This window comes from Leptonychotes weddellii, chromosome 3, assembly GCF_054177405.1.
Source record: "Leptonychotes weddellii isolate Sample4059 chromosome 3, ASM5417740v2, whole genome shotgun sequence".
Taxonomy (NCBI): domain Eukaryota; kingdom Metazoa; phylum Chordata; class Mammalia; order Carnivora; family Phocidae; genus Leptonychotes; species Leptonychotes weddellii.
Genome location: NC_138371.1, coordinates 117,849,586 through 117,871,427, shown reverse-complemented (window position 1 = coordinate 117,871,427; position 21,842 = coordinate 117,849,586). Strand labels below are relative to the sequence as shown.

Here is a 21,842-nt window from a genome sequence, read left to right as displayed (position 1 = left end):
TACATTGCTTTTCCTAACACTGTGCACTTACTAGCCAAATGTGCTCTACAATCCCTAATCCTTAGTAATGCCTACTCGCTTTCTCTAGGCTGCAAATCATGCCTAAAGAAACTAAAGGAAATGAGAACACCTGACATTCAATATTCTTGCTCTCTGGTTTCAGTTGGTAATGAATTCGCTCATTTTGTGTTTCCTGGCATCTGCTATCCAACAGCTGTTCACATTCTTTTTAACTTCCTCTTACACCTAATCACTTTCTCTCACTCACCAAATGTACTGGTGGGTCAAGGTTATCGAACAGGTATTCTCTCATGTACCATTCCTCCACCTGAAAGTCTGTTTTTTGTTGTTTTAATTCTCCATTTTCCCATCTTCTGTTTTGTTTCTGTTTGCATTCTCTAATCTTGTTTTGTTTTTTAAATCAAATCTATCAAGGTTTAATTTACATTCACTACAACACATCCATTCTAAGTGTGCAGTTTGAGGAATTTTGACAAATATACAATACCCATGAAACCACCACCAAAATGCAGATATAGTTTTTCCATTATTTGAAAAAAGTTTCCTCATACCATTCATAGTTAATCACCAACACCCGTCGCAGCTTCAGACAAACACTGATCTGTTTTCTGTCACTATCGATTACTTTTGCCTTTTCTAGCATTTCAGATAAATGAAACCATACAGTATGTATTTTTATTTGCTTTTTGTGCTCAGCATGATCTTTTTCAGATTCATCCACATCCATGATTGTGTAATTTTTATAAAGTTTTGTTTAAACACATCAACAGCCATTCATTTACACATTGTCCATGTCTGTTTTCATGCTACAGTGTTAGAGTTGAGCATTTGAAAAGACCGCATGGCCCATAAAGCCTAAAATATTTATTGTCTGGCCCTTCACAGGAGAAGTTTGCCAACTCTTGATCTAAGTGGTCAAATTTTATGGTATGAAGTTTTTTGTATTTCTTTATTACTCTTTTAATGTCTATAGGATCTGTGGTAATAAAACTATTTTCAGTCCTGATATTGGTAATTTGGGTTTTTTTCTTGATTAGTATAGCTAGAGGTTTATAAATTTCATTGATCATTTCTAAAATCTAGCTTTTTATTTCATTAATGTCTGTTTTCTGCTTGATTGATTTCCATTTATTTATTTTCTTCACTAATCTTTGGTTTAATTTGCTTTTCTATTTCTTTCTAAGATGGAATCACAGACGATTAATTTTAGATTTTCTTCTTTCCTCACATACATATTTAAAATTATAAGTATATTTCTAAGCACTGCTTTAAATACATTTCATATATTTTGACCTGTATTTTTACTTAGTATTTTCTTATTCCTTCTGTGATTTTTTTCTGTGACATAAGTTATTTACAAATGTAGTATTTAATTTTCAAATATTTGATGACTTTTCAGATATATTATTTTTTATTTCTAATTTAATTCTAATAAGGAGAAAATATGTTATGATTCCAGAATGATTAAATTTATTGACTTGGTTTATGGCCTAGCATGTGGTCTATCTTAGTGTCTGTTCCTTGTGCACTTAAAAGGAATGTGTATCCTGCAGTTGTTGTACATAGTGTTCTATAAATATCCATTTGGTAAACTTGATAGTGTTATTCAGATCATCTAGATCTTTATTTTTTTGTGTGTCTAGTTGTTCTATCAGTTACTGAGAGATAGATGGGTTTTAAAATTTTCAACTTTGGGGCGCCTGGGTGGCTCAGTTGGTTAAGCGACTGCCTTCGGCTCAGGTCATGATCCTGGAGTCCCGGGATCAAGTCCCACATCGGGCTCCCTGCTCGGCGGGGAGTCTGCTTCTCCCCCTGACCCTCCTCCCTCTCATGCTCTCTGTCTCTCATTCTCTCTCTCGCAAATAAATAATCTTAAAAAAAAAAAAATTTTTCAACTTTGATGGTGGATTTGTCTATTTCTGTTTTATTGTCAATCTATTTCCAAAATATTGCCATTAATCATATATACATTTTCACTTTTAGCTCATCCTGACAAAAACAGATCCTTTTATCATTATAAGCTTTCTTTATCTCTGGTAATATATCTTATTCTGAAGGCTACTTTGACAGTAATAGAGCTACTTCAGTTTTCTTATAATTACTGTTTATAATGGAATATCTTTTTTCATCCTTTCACTTTTAATTATCTTGTCTTTATATATAAAGTTTATCTCTTGTATATTTTTTATTCAGTCTGACAATCACTGAATATTAACTGGAGTATTTAAGCCATTTACATTTAATGTAGTATTTAATTATGACAGGGCTTAAATCTGCAATCATGCTGCTATTTGTCCCATTTCTCTCTTCTTCAGGCTTCTTTTAGAATTGACTATTTGTATAGCATTTTACCTTTTTTTATTGGCTATTACATATACGTTTGTTTCATTTTTGGTTACACTAGAAGTTACAATACTGCTTTTTACGTTGTCAGAATCTACTTTCAAATGATATTGTATCATTTCTCGTATTCTTACATAGTATGTTTTCATTTCCTCATCTCATCCTTTATATTTTTATCACCTTTTTACTTCTACATGTTATATAAATTCATCAATGCATGTTATTAGTTTTGCTTTAAAGATTTTTCTTTAAAAGAAATTTTTCTAAAAGAAAAAAAATGTCCTTTATATTTAGCCACAAATTTCCCAATTCAGGCCCTTTTTATTCCTTTGTGTAGATCCAAGTTTTCAAATGGTATCATTTTCTTTCAGACTAACAATCTTCATTTAATATTTCTTACAGTATAGATTTGATGGCAAAGAATATTCCAGCTTTTGTTTGCTTGAAATATCTTTACTTTTCTTCAGTTTTCAAAGGAACATTTGTTGGACATAGAATTCTAGATTGACCTTATTTTTTTTCAGCAATGTAAAGATATTCCATTGTTTTATGATTTGTAGCCATTCTTCTGCTTGTTCCCATATAATAAATATCCCCTCTTCTCCAGTTTCTAAAAACATGTGCCTCATTTCCTTCTGAGCCTTTACTAGCAACACCTTTAAAATTCAAATTTTTACTAACAATCTATTTTCTGTATGTTTCCTGCAGCTGCTGTAACAAATTATCACCAACTTAGTGGTTCTAAACAACAGAAATTCACATTCTTTCACAATATTGAAGGCCAAAATTAGTATCATTAGGCCAAAATCAAGACCCAGGCAGGGCCATGTCCCCTCTGGAAGTGCTAGAGAGGAATCCACTCCTTGCCTCTTCCAGCTTCTGGTGGCTGCTGGCATTCCATGGCTTGCGGCAGCATCACTCCAAGCTCTGCCTTCATGGTTACACTGACTTCCCTTCTATATGTCAAATCTCCCTCTGCCTCCCTCTTACAAGGAAACATATGATTATATTAGGGCCCACCCATATAATCTAGGATAACCACATCTCAAAATCCTTAATGTAGTCACATCTGCATTGTCTTTGTTTTTTGCATATAAGGTAACAGTCACAAGTTCTAGAGATCAGGACCTGGATATATTGGGGATGGTGAGGGGCGGGTGGCATGATTCAAAGCACCTATTTTTTCACATGAAATATCATCCCAGCTTCACTGAATGTCAGTTGGACATATAAAATTCAGCAGTTGTGAGAAAATAACTTTCAAAAGTAGATTTATGGGGAGAAACAATAGGAGAGCAGGTTGGAGATATCTGTGTAAAATGTAATATAGAATACAGAATATTTTTTAAGTTTCTTTGAAAATTCAAACAGTGTTAAAATACAGTATTTCAATACCTAGGAAAAGACAAAAGATTCTTGTATATAATTGGATGGGGAAGAAGTGGGAGATGGCGTAAAAGTCATATCTTTGCAGAGAAGAATAAGCAATAAAGATGACAATGCTTAAAGTCACCATATGAGTCGGGACATTCCAATGAAGCCCTTAATTCTGAAAAAGGAAACAAACGCAGAATTGGGGGCGGGGAAGATGGTGAAACAGAGACAAATGAATAAAGCCAAGCGAAAAGGAAATATGAGAGGAAATAGGTCTCAAGAAAATAGATGAGGGCAAGTGCAGGCTCGTGGAAGAATCCTACATACATGCCTGAAATGAAATCCAAGTAGATAAACTAAAAGATCATTTCACTTGAGAAGCTTAAGTTAGTTAATGATATACTAAACTATTACTACAAGGTAACCAGAGCCATTCATTCAGTCAATACTTGACAAGTATTTGACCACCTACTATGTGCCAGGCACTTTGGTAATGAACAAAGCAAAATCATCCCAGCCTTATATTAAAGCTTATATTCTAGTGAGGGAAACAGGCTGATACACAAGTGAAAAATTAAATGAGCAGTATCAGAGAATTACAAAAGCTATAAAGAAAATAAACAGTGTAAGGGAATAGAGAATGATAGTAAATGCTTATTTAGAACAAACATTCAGAATGCACCTCTTTAAAGGGTTGTATTTGAGCAGAATCTGAAAGAATATACAGATTGAGCCAAATAAAAATCTGGAGTAAGTGTATTACAGGTTGATGGGAGAGTAGCTCAATAAATAAATAGTGGTATCTCATTTGAGAGTGGGAGAAAGGGAGCAAGTATCTATTTTGGATCTATTAAGTCTGAAATAATGGTTACATGTCCAAGTGGAAATGTCAAGGAAGCAATTGGCTATGCAAGTCCCTAGCACAGAACAGTAGTTTGAATCAGAGGTGTTAATTTGGGCATGACAAAGGTACATACCACCACCTAGGGAAGTCTTGCCAGCAAAATAACCAAATCCTAATCTGACAAAGCCTCTAGAACTAACTACCGATTTACAGGAACTACAGAAGACAGAGTAACATGTTGAACGAATCCACAAGGATGAAATCAACAAAATCCAGACTCTGGGAAACTGGAACTGATGACTGCTTTCTTCAACAAATACATTATAAAGGAAGAGAAAGCAAGACCCAGAGCTGGAGCCACAGAAAGCAAGAAAAAGAAGAGGAAGAGGAAGAAACTACAGATTAAATTTAAGAAACAAGTAAAAAAAAAAAATGGAATTTATTTCAACCCCAGAAATTTTAAAAATACATGAATACTGAGGTAAAATCAGAACAAGGACAATATTTAATGGTATTAAGGAACTACTAATGTTAAAGTAGGTAACATTATGTTAAAAAAAATTATCAATACATTACGGAAAACATGCTGAGTTAGTCAAAGAAATAATATGATGTTGGAGACGATACAAAATAATCAAAGGACAGAGGGTAAGTATACAGGGATATCAATAAGATGACATTGTCTACAAGGTGATAATTGTTGAAATATTTCATTATATAAAGTTCAAAAAAATGGAAATAGAATTATTTAGAATTGTATTATCTAAGATTTAAAATACAAATAAAGATGGAAACGAATGCAGTCATTAGTAAAGATGTAATAATTCAACATTACCAGTAATGAAGCTGTGATTGCATTTTATTGCCTTCCAACCTGTTTTTAGGATGTCTGAAACAATACTGCGAATACCTCTGTGGGACGCATAAAAAATCTACATGAGACAAGTTTGCATTGAAACATGAGCTGCTGCATGTGAAAATGGTTTCTCTTAAGGAAAAAAAAAGACAGAAAAGCAGAGATGTTCCTAGAGATGAACTGGTAAAATAAGTAAGTACACACATACATAAATACTTAAAGCTTTGTAAGAATCATTTTCCTTCGTTCTTCACAGACTAACTTCACTTTCATTTGGAAAATATTTAACAAAAGATTCAACAATTTAGTATTTCGATGTGCATGATAATTTTTAATCTTCAAGTTAGGTGGAATTATTAGAAACACTGCCAAAAGGTCACACTACAAAGAAAGCAAATCATACAAATGAACAAGGAAATGGAGTAAAAACAAATTGTTGGTCATTATTATGAAAACCTAGTCACCTGCTATGTTGTCTAATACAGTAGCCAATAGCCACATGTAACAATTTAAATTTAATTAATTAAAAATAAAGCTGAAAATTCAGTTCCTTAGACACACAACCTACATTTCAAGTGCTCAATGGCCCATGTTGGACAGCAGAAATTCAGAACATTACCACCGTCATTTCTATCAAACCATGACAAAGACTGTGCATCCAATCAGTGGTATATACACCAAATAAGAATACTTAATATTTATTGATCTACTGGCTTAAAGACCCTATCCCTTCCTCACACCTTCCTTGATTACATTTAAAAAAGTTTGTGTTTTTTTATTGTTGTTGAAGGTATATTGTTTCATTTCACCTATAAAGATCCATGCATCTATTTCATTTTATCAATAAAATGAAATAACTATGCACATTTCCTTCTTTGCTATGGCTAGAAGAAATCTCAGAAGTAAGTTAATGCTTAATTGCCATAACTATTAATCCAGGTTTTGGATAAATGTATTTTCACACTGCTCTATGCAATTTTTGACATTACTCTATTTTAATGTATTTTAGAAATTTTATTGTAAAGAGGCTTAAATTCCTTTTGGAAATGGGTGGAACATAATTAATTGATAAATTCTACATAATGACACTCTACTGCCCTCTTTCTTTCGAGAATAAAAGTTCCAAGCAAGAAATTATTACCAAGTAAATTTTTCCAACAATAACCATAAGAAAAAAACCTGTAATTAATCAACATATTGTACACACCAGTGCTAAAAGCCATTATAAAATTAAGTAGTGATTCTTAATAAAATTCTGAGATTAAAAAAAACTACTTAAATATGAAAATTACCAAAACTCAATAGCAAATATCATATTAATTGGCAAAGTACCAATTATATCCATTAAAATCAGAAATAGGATAAAGATACTTGATATCACTACAATCATTTAACATTGTTTTGAACAATGTAGCTAATGCATTAAAATTTTAAAAATCAAACGAGCAATAGATAATTGGAAGATGTACAGTTACCTTTATTTTCAGAGTGGTATACCTAGAAAATCTGAATATCTATAATAGATAATTAAAATTAGTAAGAGTTTATTAAGGTGAATAGAAATCACATACATAAAAAGAACTGATCCCTTTTCTCTATGCCACCAAAAAGTAATTTGAAATGGGGGAAAAAGGGGCACCTGGGTGGCTCAGTCGGTTAAGCATCTGACTCTTGATTTCGGCTCAGGCCATGATTCCAGGATCATGAGATTGAGCACCAAGTTAGGCTCTGCGCTGAATGCAGAGCGTCTCTCCCTCTTCCTACCCACCCCCTACCCTCTTCCGTGCTCTCTCTCAAAAAGGGGGCAGGGGAATCCTACCCTAATAGCTACAATTAATAAATGCAAAGGATAAATTTGACACAGGAACCTAAACGTGGCTCAAAAGACATGCACAGAATCTAAATTGAAAAAAAAAACAATAAAATTTTATCAAAGGACATAAAATAAGACATAAAAGCAGAGTAACTTATTTTCCTGGACATAGACTCTTAAAATTATAAAAAATATCCATCCCAAACTAATGCAGATTAATTTAATATTGAATTTGTTAGGAATGTTTATCTGTAAGAAGACGCCCAACAAAAACAGTGGCTTAAGTAACTAAAACATTCAACTATCTCGCATAAAATATCTGGAGAAAGGGATTACCAGGTCAGTAGAGTGGTTCCCCAATCATAAAAACCCAGCCTCCTTCTATCTTTCGGCCTTCTTTAAGAACGTTGGGTTTGTTGCTTTATAGTACCATGATGACTGCTGCAACTCCCGGCATCACACTCAAGTTCAAGTCTGGCAAGAAGGGAGAAGGCAGTGGTGCTAAGTATGCCTACCTTTTTTTTTTTTTTTTTTAATAAAAAAAAGCAAATGATTCTCCAGAAATCTCCCAGTAGACTTCCGTTTACGTTGCATTGGCCAGAATCACATCATGTGACTACCCCTAGATGCTAGTTAAGCTGAGAAAGCAAGCACCTCATTCTTCCAGTCTTCGAGGTGGTATATAAGATAAGGAAAAAAGTTGAATGGGTGTTTATTTAGCCAACCAGGTGTTAAATTTACCACAAATTCTAGTCAGAATCTCACTTTTTTCATTCAAACTGTTCTGTTTTCTGAAGTAGAATGTATATTCCAGAAAAGGAGTCTTTACCTTGCTCACCACCATATTCCTGGTATCTAACATGTAGTCATCTGTTGGATGACTAAATAGCTTTAGTGCGAACTGAAAATATCTCTGCTTTTTAAAAGTGGCCATTTCTAAATGATAGATGACTTAGTGTATGACAACTATACCTTTAGTTCTCAATAGTGGGACTAAACTGAATCATACAACGGGGAAGGTCATCTGGTCTCACCATCTTCCCAGAGTAAGAATTTCAGCCCCAAGGTGGCACGGCTGCCCATCTCTGGCTTACATACCACAAAAAAGGCGTGGTGAGTGCTTACTGTGTGTCAGGGCCTAGGTGTAATGTTCTACATGCACGATTTCATTTCTATTCACAATGATCCCATGAGGAAAATACTATCATTTCCATTTCACAAAAGAGAAAAATGAGGCAGTCTCAAAACAACACGCAAGTAAGCGGCAGGGCCTGGATCAGAACCTCAGTCAACCTAACTCTAGATTTCAAGTTCTGACTCACTGAACCTTACCACTTTGAATATGAACACAGTATGTTCCACTGCTACACAGCTCTTTGCTAGAATGTTCTTTCATTAAGCTGGACAAACTGGCCACACTGTTATTTCTACTCATTATCTTCATTCTGGAGGAAAGCTCCATAAGTCTGTTCATGCTACTATATGATCACCCTTTGAAGGTCTCAGAATTATGTCCAAACACCATGTTATTTGGTCAATTGTTCTTGGATTAGAGTCTATTTGTAGGATTCTCTCTTAAAGGTAGCATCCAAAAAGAAATTACACCACAAATCTGTTTACCAGGGTCATAGACTATTGTAGGGGTTAAAAACAGGCTGCCCCAAGATGGGCCACTTTGGCATAAATTACATACAAGCAGAATTAAATCATAACAATATCCTTCCATTGTTTACAATGGAAGAAACTAAAGTTTCAAAAGTGCTATTTTTCATTACTCAAATTCCACTCAGTTCTTACATACAAAGGTACTATCTACATGTCATTAAATGTCTAAAGGATTAACTTACCCTATAGACTCATGGATTCTATGGCTAAGTGTCTGATGGAAAAATTACTTGGCCTCTCCATAAATAATCAATTTTTTTATTTATAAGAGAGTCAGCAACCACAAGGCAAAATTGTTTAAAACAAACAAAAAAAATCTAGTAAGGAAAAAAGGAATAATTCTCTGTTAATATGAACGCATTTTCTATTGTACTAAACTCATATTCAAGTTATAGTTTAAAACGAATTATTCACTTCCGGCTGTTAGTTTGGCTTTTATTGAAAAGTTGTTTTTTTTAAACATGGAAATGTCCAATTAAACAGTAAAAATTTCCAATAACCCTTGGAAAATATGTCACCTATAAGCTAATTTCCTCAAGATATGTAAGCTAAAGAAAAAGAAGAAAAATTAAAAGTACGGTTAACTTCAATTTTTTAAAAAAATCAAAGTATAAAGAAGGCCCACAGCTGGGTTCAAGAAATGCTCATAAGCAAGACTCTACTGCCCTCTTTTGTATCAAGAATGTAACGCAACGCAAGTGCCAAATAGGGCAACGCCCCCAGGATGAAGTGAAAGGAAATGGGTTTTCTGGGCTTCTTTTCCCAGATGGATGGGCAGCTACCAAGGCAGAGGACACTTGCCTAAGTGCCTTCACACGTTTGTTGTTTCATTTTTGTTGAATAAATGAATCTTACTCTGACTTTTCTAAAAAGTTTTTTTATTTGATTATTGCTGAAATTTTAGAGTCAAGAGTAAAATAAAGTCATACATTCAAGTTTGTTTTTTGTTGTTTTTTTTTAATGATTCTAATGGATTTGGTGAGTCAAAGGAGCAAAAATCTGACAGTTTCCAGTTGTCCCGTGGGCTCTCCAATCTATCCTGCTTTCAAATCCAGTGTTTAAAACCAACAAAGGCGAACAAAAGTTGGGACTTGAGTGCCTTTATTTAGCCTGACAGCCACATCACTTGAAGCAGTCTTTTAATCTGTTAAGTGATCTAAGCACAAATTATATGGGTCTTCTTAGTTTACCATCAGAATGCACACAGGTTTTCTCTGAGGACACAAACATTCCACTGCAGAGACCCGATGTCACAGTGGAGGTTAGGGAAGATACCTGCAGCCTTCCTTTGGTTTTCTAATTTAGAAGCCACCCCACCCCCTAACAGATCTAGAAAGTAGGGGCATAAAGAGGTTCCATTTCCAATGCAAAAATATATGGAGTTAGCTAGTATCACTATTATTTGTACCCACCCCCCCCATCTCAGCCAGGCTGTTTTCGTTTGGACTTCTGAGCGACCTCTAACAAAATGCGCTTCAGCTTACACTTCACATGCGAATGAAGGAGGATATTCTCACAGAGCAAACTTGTGATTTCAGGATTGCTGAAATTCTTCAGTGGAGTAAGAAGTTATAAACTGCTTTTGTAACAATAAAATCAAACATTAAAATCGAGAGCCAGATAATATTGTCTTTTCTTTCCAAAAATTTAATTTGTATCTTTTAAATGACAATAAGACATTTTCTCAAATCATTTAATCAATTAATCCAAAGGAAAAAAGTGAAATACTATGATTACAGCGATGCTAATAGACACTTCTAGCAAGACATATGGCAACAAAATTCTCAACAAGTTTTATAAGAATCTGGTATAAAATAAAGTTAAATATAACATTTTTAAAAGAACAAGATCAGTTTACCTAACCTGCATTCCTAAGAGACATTTGCACTTCTTGTCCTGGCTTAAAAACAAAACAAAACAAAACCCTCAAATCACTTTCTTTTTATACAAATAAATTTACTATATTGACTAAGCTGCATAAAGTTCATGAGGATAAGTTCTGAAAAAAGCAATAAACGCAAAATTAAGGCAAACTTGATGGTTGATATCAGGTAAATAGCACATTTAGAAGGATTTTTGTTAAGAATTTCTGCCTTTAAAGTACTCGAAACTATTTATTTCAGAAGGTACATTTGTATCTGTCATACATCTGATCCTTACAGCATTCCTGGAGGAGGAATTTCTACTAAAGAGAAAAAACTAAGAAAAACTCATTTAAGATCATACAGCTTGATCAGTGGCATGAACACACTTATCAAGGGCCTTGGAACACGGAAGTTTCCTGTTGGTCGATTTACCTTCCTAACTGCATCAAGATATGATCCAAGCATCAAAATAGTTTGAATTCCCTGAGGTCTACAAAACAGACTGCAGCCATAATGGGTGATGAGAAGTCAGCTCAGGATTTCTCACATGCTACATGATTTGCAGGGCAAGACTAGAATAAAGAAGGAGATGGATACAAGAAAAGGGGAGGAATGACCTGAAAGATCATCATATGGCCAGGTTCAACCAAAACCCAGAATAAACTAGAACTGAAAAGAAGGGGAAGCAAATATTAAAACCAAAGGGGTAGAGAGGCCTAGAAAGGTAAGAAATTATTCACCTTAATAGTGCAAAGTGTTCAGTACACATCCCCATATAAATAATTCTAAAACTTCTTTGAGGTAGACAGATGTTAGGAACGAACGGAGTACATGTTTAACAAAAAGAAAAAACAAAGAAAAGAAAGGAAAGAGGCCCTGAAGAGAGGCCCCAACTTTTAATGTTACCTTTAATAAAAAAAAAAACATTGCAGTTAGTACTTGTAAAGATCCCTTTCAGTAAAGTGCTTAAATGCCTGTTGTTTTATTCCTACACTGAGAGGTTGAGATTAAGTATTTTACAGCTAAAGGACCCAAACCAAGATGGGCTTTTAAAAGAAAGCCTACCAAAGCTCCCAGCAAGTTTGTAACTTTTTACCACTTGTCCACTTGGACCACCTTGTTTTCCCCTTTCAGTTTCTCAAGTTGGAGCTCAAGTTGACTTTCCTGGCAAAACCTCCCGGATTCCCTCAGTCAGAAGTAATGCTCCGACTTCCAAAAGTCCTGCTACACTTAAGCCTTGCTGTCACTGTGTTGTATCAGTTTGCACACTTGTCTCCCCAGTGGACTACAAGCTCCTGAAAAGGCACACAAAGATAAACCTGCTTCTTCATCTCTGAATCTTTAGGAGCTGGCATCCTATGGGTACTCATTAATCAAGAGCCCATCTGACTTGATCTCTCAAAATGTACATTTTATATAAGGTGAACAAATTAGAGCTTTGTAGTTCTTCTTATAAAATTCAATATATCCTGCAAAACTCATTTTTATTCCTTTCCCTCTTCCTCCCAGGGAAAATTAGTCTACCAGAGCAAATACCCAGGTTACAACCTTAGTCCCTCTTTCCAACCCCATTTTTTAAATATTACATTTCCTTCATTAAAATATTCTAATGCACTTACAAGTAAAACTAAGTCACAAGAAGAGCAACAAAACATATGGTTCTTCATGATATAAAAACAATTTTTTCTCATCACCAGGTCACAGAAAAATAAAGAAACACATTCTTATGCTTGAACATTATTTGTAAGGGCTTAACAATGAATTTTAGAATCTGAACTTCCACTTGAAAGATCTCCACAAAGGAAACATTACGAACCGAATGAAGGAAAATAGCTATTCATAGGGACATATTTTTGTACTTGCTTTGCTCCAATTTCTGCTACATAGATTGCTCCAGTCTTCCCACTGACATCCAAGAGATGAGGTAAAACTTGATCCGCTAGCTGGATCGTGCCGATTACAGAACAGTTACCGATGCTTCCCACTGGGGGCGCTGCCACCAGTAAGAGCCTGCTAAGGTTCAGCTGGGCTACAATCACGTACTTTCCGTCGGGAGTAAATCTAAGGAGAAAGACATTTTACAGAATAAATGTATGCAAAATTAGTATAAATGTTGACTTCCTCAACGTTTTTATCTCCTATGACGCTAAACAACAACAGACACCTCTACTTGCTGAAGGATGCCCTCAAGGAGAATTTAAAATTTGTCTAACTCTGTTGATGAGGGAATAGATTTGCGATGGTAGACAGCTAGCTCTTCAGAGAAACGAACATAAACCAAATAAAACAAGCATTTTTTTTTTCTTTCAAGATTTTATTTAAATTGTATTTAGTTAACACATAGTGTAGTATTAGTTTCTGGGGGAGAATTCAGTGATCTATCACTTGCATATAACACCCAATGCTCATCACAGCAAGTGCCCTCCTTAATGCCCATCACCCACTTAGCCCATCCCCCACCCACCTAATAAAACGAGTATTTTAAAAGAAAAAGAAAAAAATCACCTGACTGAAGAAGGTCCCTCTTCTGTGAAACAATTATTCCATGCTCCTAACCACTCCCCGGTGTCTTTATCAAATACTTGAATTCTTTTATTTCCTCGGTCAGCAACCCACACCTGAGAAACCAAAAAAATGTTTCTAGGAAAAGATCTACATCATAATGAGAAAGAAAACAGAAGGGGAAGAGGGGAGGTATGAATGTTTATTTCCATTAGTTTCACATGCATCACCTCATTTAGTACTTAGAGGACCCCAAAGAAGAAGTTATTAAAAGCCCTATCTTCAGACACGAAATTAAAGTTCGAAGTGAGCTTACAGTGGGAGAGCCACTTACGGCCATCTGTCTTAACCCAAAGCCCATACATAACACTCTGTTCTATTAAACATTTGAATAACTAAAAAAACTGGAGTCTTCTGTTGTGATGCAAAGGACTAGCACAGTACTGAGAAGCAAGAGAATTCATTCATTCCTCCAACAGGCATTGTCTGTCCTGCTGAGTTCTGCCAACCTGTCAGTCCCTGGGTTAGGTGAGAAGACAAAGACAAAGAAATGCAGCCTAGTTCCTCAGGAGCTCAGGCTAGGGGGTAGCCACGTATTCATTCCTATTGCAGTATCACTAAACATCTACCTGCTAGTTACCAAAGAATGTCCAAAGTGCCAAACCACTGAAAGAGGATGCTTAAAAGATTTTAGTAGCATCTCAAGAATGACAGTAGACTAACAACAGGTTTAATTTAATTTTGCTATAGGCTGGAATGAGTTATTAAGGAAAACTGTTGTTATAAAACAGGGAAATAGATTCACTCCAAATGACATTTCATGTACTATATTTAATATATGCAACCTATGGCATACATACAGTGAAATGATTTTATGACATGAGGCTAGGATTGTAGAGGGGTATGTAAGAATGGACTGGAAGTGTGGGCCAGCCCTGCTGACCTCTACCTCCTCCTTTCAGGATCATTGGATTTCTTGAGTTTGTGGATTCCGGCACTATTTCTTCAGGGTAACCCTGACAATGTATCCGTCAATGCCTGTGAGTTTTAGTAGCCACTAAATTCATCTATAATAAGAAACAAATACAGACTCACTGTATCATTTTAGAAAGGTTGTTGATCCCTAAGTAAGGTAATTTCTCAAGACCCTTTCCTGATTCATGATTCTTTAGTAAGGATGAAGAATTTGGGACTACTGCCTTAGATGAGTGACCAAGGAAGAAATATAGTTTAGACTCTAGGACTGAATATTTTAGATTGTTAGCATTATCTTCCCTACTGAACAAATCTTGATTATGAGAAACCTTGTTTAAGAAACAATAGCAGGGGCGCCTGGGTGGCCCATTTGGTTAAGCCCCCGACTTGAGATTTCAGCTCAGGTCATGATCCACAGGGTTGTGAGACTGAACCCCGGGTCAGGCTCTGCACTCAGCAGGGAGTCTGCTTGAGATTCTCTCTCTCCCTCTCCCTCTGTCCCTACCCCAACCTGCACATGTGCACGTGCATGCACTTTCTCTCTCAATCCCTCTCTCTCGAATAAATAAATCTTAAAAACGAAAAAACAAAAAAAAAACAGCAGCAAGTTCAGCTCTGGAGCTAATTAACTTTTCCTATAGGGTTGGGGTGATGACTAAATGAGTTAATCATGTAAAATGCTCTGAATGGCATTGACTGTTGTTAAAACACAAGTGTGCGGAAATGAATACCCTCATTTTTCATCATTCTGTAATGCCAGAGTATCCCCATCAAATGTTCTCCAAGCTTTCTCAAAAGGGCACTACAGAGAATTCACCTGGGTTTAGGTCTTGCCTGCTCAGAAACTTGATCTTATTCTTATTCATTGAAGGAAGTAGTTAACCGGGCTCAGAAGGGTAATGTGTTTAAAACCAGAATTCCAACTTTCAAGCTCCCCATTTACAGACAAAACTCACAGGTTCAGTTATCTTCCTACCTACAATGCGAAATACTTGCAGATTTTATGATCAAAACATTCTCACTTTGTCTACATAGGAAGCCAAATCACAATCAAAAGGTTGTCTGCTGAACATAGAATAAGAAGTAGAAATGGATTAAATTTCTAACAGTATGAAGCCAAGATAGTCTGATGCATCCATCCTGCAAGACATTTAGTCATTTAACAGTTACTCATACAATGACTACTACATGCCAGGCACTGAGATACAAAGCCAAAGAGATTCAGTATATGCCCTCATACAGCCTACACTCTGTTAAGGGAAACGACTGATCATATTATAGTGCGATAATTACTATAACGGGAAAGTATAGGCTACTATAGGAAAACAGAAGGGGAAACTAATATAAAACATTTTGGGTGGGGGTTTGGTTATAGGAAAGTAACCCCAAAGAAGTGATATATATGCTTAAAGGTGGATAAAAGCAAAAGAGGTAGCAGTGGATAGGGTGGGGAAAAAGAAATGGGTTGAAAAGCGTCAGTTAAGGGTGCCTGGGTGGCTCAGTTGGTTGGGCAACTGCCTTTGGCTCAGGTCGTGATCCTGGAGTCCCGGAATCAAGCCCCGCATCGGGCTCCCGGCTCAGCAGGGAGCCTGCTTCTCCCTCTGAAACTCTCCCCTCTCATGCTCTCTCTCTCTCAAATAAATAAATAAAATCTTAAAAAAAAAAAAAAAAAAGAAAGAAAGAAATGCTTCAGTTAAAGTCTTCCGTTCCCCAGAGTGGAGCTAGTGAGAACAAAGTTGCCTGAGTGGCTCTTATTTTCAAGCCTCCAAGATTAATCTCTCCCATCTCCCTTTTGATCAACATATTCTAGAATTAATTTAATTCTAAAATTAAAAATATATTCAAACACTCTTAGTAGTTTTCTTAGTAGGAGGGCAACTCTTTCCTTTTTCTGGTAACTTAAGTTCTATTCCATTATTTGTTCCTTCTACCTTTAAATAACACAGGAAATCTATTTTGTTCATTTCTAAATATTTGGGGAACTCTCCTCATTATAGGACCTGAACATTTATAAGAATATGTGGGTATACCCAGCCCCAGAGGAATTGCCCAGACACACCCAGATACACATAACCACAAACATTCATACATATTCAGATATCCAGACACACATGTGCACCAAGATCCATATACATAGAGGTCCATACGCCTACACACACACACACACACACACACACACACACACACACACACACACACACACACACACACTCAGACACACAGTTCCATACACAATGACAGTGTATTTTTACCCGACCAGATGAATCAACGGTAACACTGTGAGGTATGTTGAACTTAGCAGGCCCCGTTCCACGTTCTCCATGCAGCCAAAGCATCATGAAATCTGACAACGGCAAACATAGTTGGCTTCAAAATTCTTAGATAAGCCTTCAAGAACATCTCAAATCTTATTTTTTAACTCTTCCAAAATTACATCCTAAGCTCCCTTCCTAGAAGACTTGCTAATTACCTGCAGACCTTGTGTGATAGAGTCTTGTGAATGTTCCTCCCATCCATCTTCTCCTCCCACCAAAACCAGTTTAGTTCAAGAACCACTTGCTTTATGAATGCTTGCCCTACTTACCCAGTCAACAGTAATTTCTCCTTCTCCAAATCTTATTTTACTTTAACAATCAATACCATAGAGTAGCATTTAGCAGTTTCATCTGAAATAGACCTGCACCTAGAATACTACTGAGGACATACAGCAATAAATACAATGAAACTTTAGCTATCAATCAAACTGAAGGGTATCTCAGCTCTGGAATGCCAGGTTCCTAACCTTCTTTCTTAATTGGATAGGATAAACACTTATTTCTTCAGCCCACTATAAATTCCCAAACTGCCTCCAATTTAATTCAAAGGAATAAGCAAGCATATTATCAGAATCATTTATTACTGACCATCCCACACATCTCACTCGAGCCCTTTACACACAGCTTCATATATAATACAATATACAATAGTTGTAGGGGCGCCTGGGTGGCTCAGTCAAGTCAGTTAAGCGTCCAACTACATTTCAGCTCAGGTCATGATCTCAAGGGTTGTGAGATGGAGCCCTATGTCAGGCTTCTTGCTGGGTGTGGAGTCTGCTGAAGATTGTCTCTCTCCCTCTCCCCCTGGCCCCCACCCCCGGAACGTATTCTCTCTCTCTTAAAAAAAATACACACACGCACACTAGTTATAATATTACACCAAGTATTGAACAAATTAAACACATCCAACTTATTTATTTATTTTTTTTAAGATTTTATTTATTTGACAGAGAGAGACGAGAGCAGGAACACAAGCAGGGGGAGTGGGAAAGGGAGAAGCAGGCCTCCCACCGAGCAGGGAGCCCGATGTGGGACTCTATCCCGGGACCCCAGGATCATGACCTGAGCCGAAGGCAGACGCTTAACGACTGAGCCACCCAGGCGCCCCTAAACACATCCAACTTATTAAAAAGCATTCTTATGATACCATGCAAGCCATGTACCTTGGGACAATTTGATCAATCTGTTATTCAATCCTCCATCTCCATCCACAATGTAAATATCTCCTGTGTCATCTACATATAATTCTGCGGGATTATCAAATTGCAGGGGATTCAAACCAGTGCCTTTTTTGCCTGGGGTACCCAAGACTTGAACAAGATCACCAAAGGAATTGTATTTTTTAATAGTATGACCATAGGATCCTATAAAGAAAAACATGCACATGTCACAAATATAACCACTGTCCAAACATTCACGTTTTTCAAGTAAGCAGAGAGCAAGAATTTAATAGAATTTGACTGTAATAAAAAGTTAACAGGCTCAGATAATTAAATGCTGTATTTCACAAGCAATAGAGCTTCTTCATTAGTTACAACCAAATCTGTCATGAATTAAAGCTCAGGTACTCCAAAATAAGTAGATTCTAAATTCAAATAAGTAAAACCAACAAAACTGGCTCCTTATACAGAAGGCTCATGATGTTAAATTATAGGTACATCATTTTCTTTTGTAATCATAAGCATGACAGTACAACCTTGAATAAACATTCCTTGCAAAAAGAAATCCAGAAGTAACTGGAAAAGGAACTTATGTTTGAAAATCATTATTTCAGTCAATCATGTGCAGATCTCAAATTTTAGTAGGTCAACAAAAAAGTTCACTATAATACATATTTTTTTATTTTTTATTTTTTTAAAGATTTTATTTATTTGACAGAGCGAGAGAGCACAAGCAGGGGGAACAGCAGAGGGAGAGGGAGAAGCAGGTTCCCTGCCGAGCAAGGAGCCCGATGCGGGGCTCGATCCCAGGACCCTGGAATCATGACCTGAGCCGAAGGCAGACGCTCAACCATCTGAGCCACCCAGGCGCCCCTAATACATATTTTTTTTAAACTACACTTTCTCATAGTAGAAACAAGTGCAAAACTCAACTCATTAACTTTTTTTCCTAAGAGAATAAATCTTTCCAAATCACTAGTATATTTTCTCACTTATATCAAGACTTCTTTGAATTAAAATTATCTTACAAGCAAAAATATAAAGTACGGTACTAATAATTAGGAAAAAAACATAATGCGGTTAACAGAAATCAACTTGAAGGCATACCAAGACCAAACTAACTGGTAGGCATGCCAAAGATAAATTGGATACACTGAACTCACTGGAAATAAAGTGAATCAGCTTGCATTACAATTCTACCTTAAAAAACGTATTTATTGTTATACCTGATTTGAATGCTTGAGGTAATTTGTAGCAACAAGAGAACAAAATATTATTAAAGAAAGCAACCTTCAAAGTTTCTAAAGAGTTGGCAAAAGACATAGAACACCAGTATATAACATCGTTTTGTTTTGTTTTTAAGGCTCATTTACAGCCACATTTTTATTAAAGGGAATGTATTTCTTCAAAAAATGGGAAGGAATATAAAAAGTGTCTTCAGATCTGTGCATGAAAAAAACCCTTTAATGGAAAGAAGAAGTCATGTGTGTTTTGTTTTATTTGTGGGAATCCACGAAGTATTTTATAAAAAACGATCACATGAATGGAATAAATTAAAAAGTAAAGGCCTTTAACAGTGAGTCCTGGGGGAAAAAAAAGAAGTCAAAATAGTCATATTTCATTATAGCATTACAAGGAACTCAGAGGTATTCTTGATTTTTTGTTTAACCAAAATTTTATCATCCAAAATACATCCTGAAAGAAATGAAATCAGCTGTGGCTCAGAAATCTTTTGGGTTCTGAGAACAAACAGTAATGGCACTTCTAACAAAAACTGAGAGTTCATTAATTCCAAAATGGTATCTGAATTTGCCAGAAATGAAGAAACAGGATGTCCTTCAAGCCATGAATGTAACTGGGCCAAAGACTGTCTTTATGATCCCATTCATTCCTGAGATCCTGCGATAATAATGCCAGGTTATCTCTGGTACTGTCTTAAGCCACAAGAACATGCAAACAGCTATCTCTGAAAACATCCAGAGCTATAAATCCAACTGTGCCTACTTTGATTTGCAACACATTCTACTAAAAGTATTTGGTGGAAAGAAGATTTCAGACATGTTGCAGTAGGCAGGACTTCAGAAACATTAACACCAGGCGTCTCTGCAAATCTTGCGTTTTGGGCAACAAAGCAGTTCTAGGTTCTTAGCACAATTTCTTTTGAAAGTGAGCTGGTAAAGGAAAATAAGACAAGGACTCCGTTCATTAACTTACAGAGATTGCTATTTTTGGGGCCATTAACTTACAGAGATTGCTATTTTGGGGGCTTCACAGAAGAGGTTTAAAATTTTAGCCTGGGAAGAGCAACTGATGCGTTAACAAACCATAGAAATGATCCCTGAAAGTATGGTCTCACAACCGATGCTTTAAAGAGGAAAAGTCCCTTGACAAGTTAAAGGAAAAACCATAATAATTATAGCCTCCTTGCTAAATATCTTGACTCTACAGAAGTACAGTATAGAGGTTTTTAGAAACAAGTGATTTCAAAAATAATTAAAGAAATTACAACTAGATTTAGCAACTCTTCATTTTAAAGCGTACAAGCAAGAACATGGGCAACGATATGATTTCTAGCAAGATAAGTGAATAGATATTACTACACATACCACTTCCTACATCCGTGATCCAGACAGACTGTTCATGTAGTGTACTGGCTGCAAATATACCATGAGGTGTGTCAACAGTGTAATTCCAGGATCGTAGGAAATATCCATCCTCTGTGAACACTAATACCTTTGGGATGTTATCCCCTCTCTGAAGGTATATAAAAATAACTGCTTAGATAGGATCAGTTTTTAGAAAGTAATCTTTATTTTGGTAGAGAGAAACAAAAATTAAAGGTTAATCGAGAAATTTAATGTTTAAAAAACGAGCTTCAAAACCTAACAATATTAATATCTACTACGTTCAAAACCGAAGTATTTACTTAAAACCAACTCAAAAAAAACTTCACAAATAGCATAACATAAACATACATGGTTACCTAGTACAGCAAAACAAGAAGAAATTGTTTCCTTTGTGTTCATAATTTTTTTTTTTAATCCTAATTTTACTAACCTGGGCTATGTAAACCAATCCGCTGAGGGAGTCAACTGCAACACAAAATGTTGCTCCAGTAAAGTATTCCGAGTGCTTAGGCCAACCCACATCCAGCCGGTAAGGAATTTCCTTGGTTCTCCAGGAAATTTGAAAAGCAAATTCCCTTAAAACCTTTAAAAAAATAATCAGAAGATTAAGAATCCGTTTACCCTCTACGTTAAGAAAAAAAAAAAAAGGCTTATTTTTTAAGCATGCCCTGACAGCTGACACAGAGGTGTTGAGACTGCTGGACAGAAATGATTCGGAAGAAATGGGTTTATAAGTCTAGAGACCAAAGTGATCACAACACAAATCTGCAAATTATTTTAAGATGTAGTGGGATCTGGGGAAAGAAAGAAAACGGGAAAATGGCGATGTACCATATACAAACTTTTTAACACCAAGAGACAAAACAAGACGTCAGCAGTTCCGCTCCCGGTGCAGCTTTTGAAAAGACAAGCTAAGTGCGGGCGCCAGGGCCCGCTACCTCCATCCCACGACAGCGGGTCGCCTCTCAACAGTGCTATCCACACACCCAACAGACATTTCTTCCCTGCTCAACTCACCGGGGAGCCACAAAAACGCGAATGCAAAACCAGTAATGCAAGAAAGAAGCCAGCGCCGACCAGGCAGACCCAGAATCTTGCCATGACGAAACGGTAGAGTCCGCAGGCGGCTGGGGGCCACCAGACAGCCTCAGCTCCACGCGGTTCGTCGCTGTACACGGCGTCGGCCCCTCCTCGGAGCCGAAGTTCCTATCTCCAGTTCCGTCTCCCTGGACGTGCGGGGTTTGAGAACCGGACTCGGGGGATAGAAAATCAGAATTCGGGTAGCGGTTTCCTGGATCATTCCCGGGTCCACGCCCCCAGGTCACGTGGCTCGGGCTGACCGACTGACCACCCCTTTTCGCCCCTTGGGGCGGTCCACGCGGCGGACTTCTTCCGTCCGCCAAAAATAAGGGCATCCATAGATATGCCTTAACCACTTGACGTTCATTTTTTTAAAAATTCAGATTGAAAAATCAGAGTCAA

General features: G+C 36.6%; 1 protein-coding gene across 1 annotated transcript; it reads right to left on the bottom strand.

The window, feature by feature from the left end:
- Nucleotides 1-733: 733 nt before the first annotated feature.
- NHLRC3 (NHL repeat containing 3) lies at nucleotides 734-21,706 on the bottom strand. Its single transcript, XM_006736522.3, has 7 exons — nucleotides 21,378-21,706; nucleotides 20,791-20,943; nucleotides 20,340-20,487; nucleotides 17,737-17,937; nucleotides 16,511-16,602; nucleotides 13,287-13,399; nucleotides 734-12,842 (listed from the first exon to the last, which is right to left on the bottom strand). Exons 1-7 carry the CDS (start codon nucleotides 21,459-21,461, stop codon nucleotides 12,590-12,592), a joined length of 1,044 nt encoding a protein of 347 aa, XP_006736585.1. The 5' UTR covers nucleotides 21,462-21,706; the 3' UTR covers nucleotides 734-12,589.
- Between the last annotated feature and the right edge of the window lie 136 nt (nucleotides 21,707-21,842).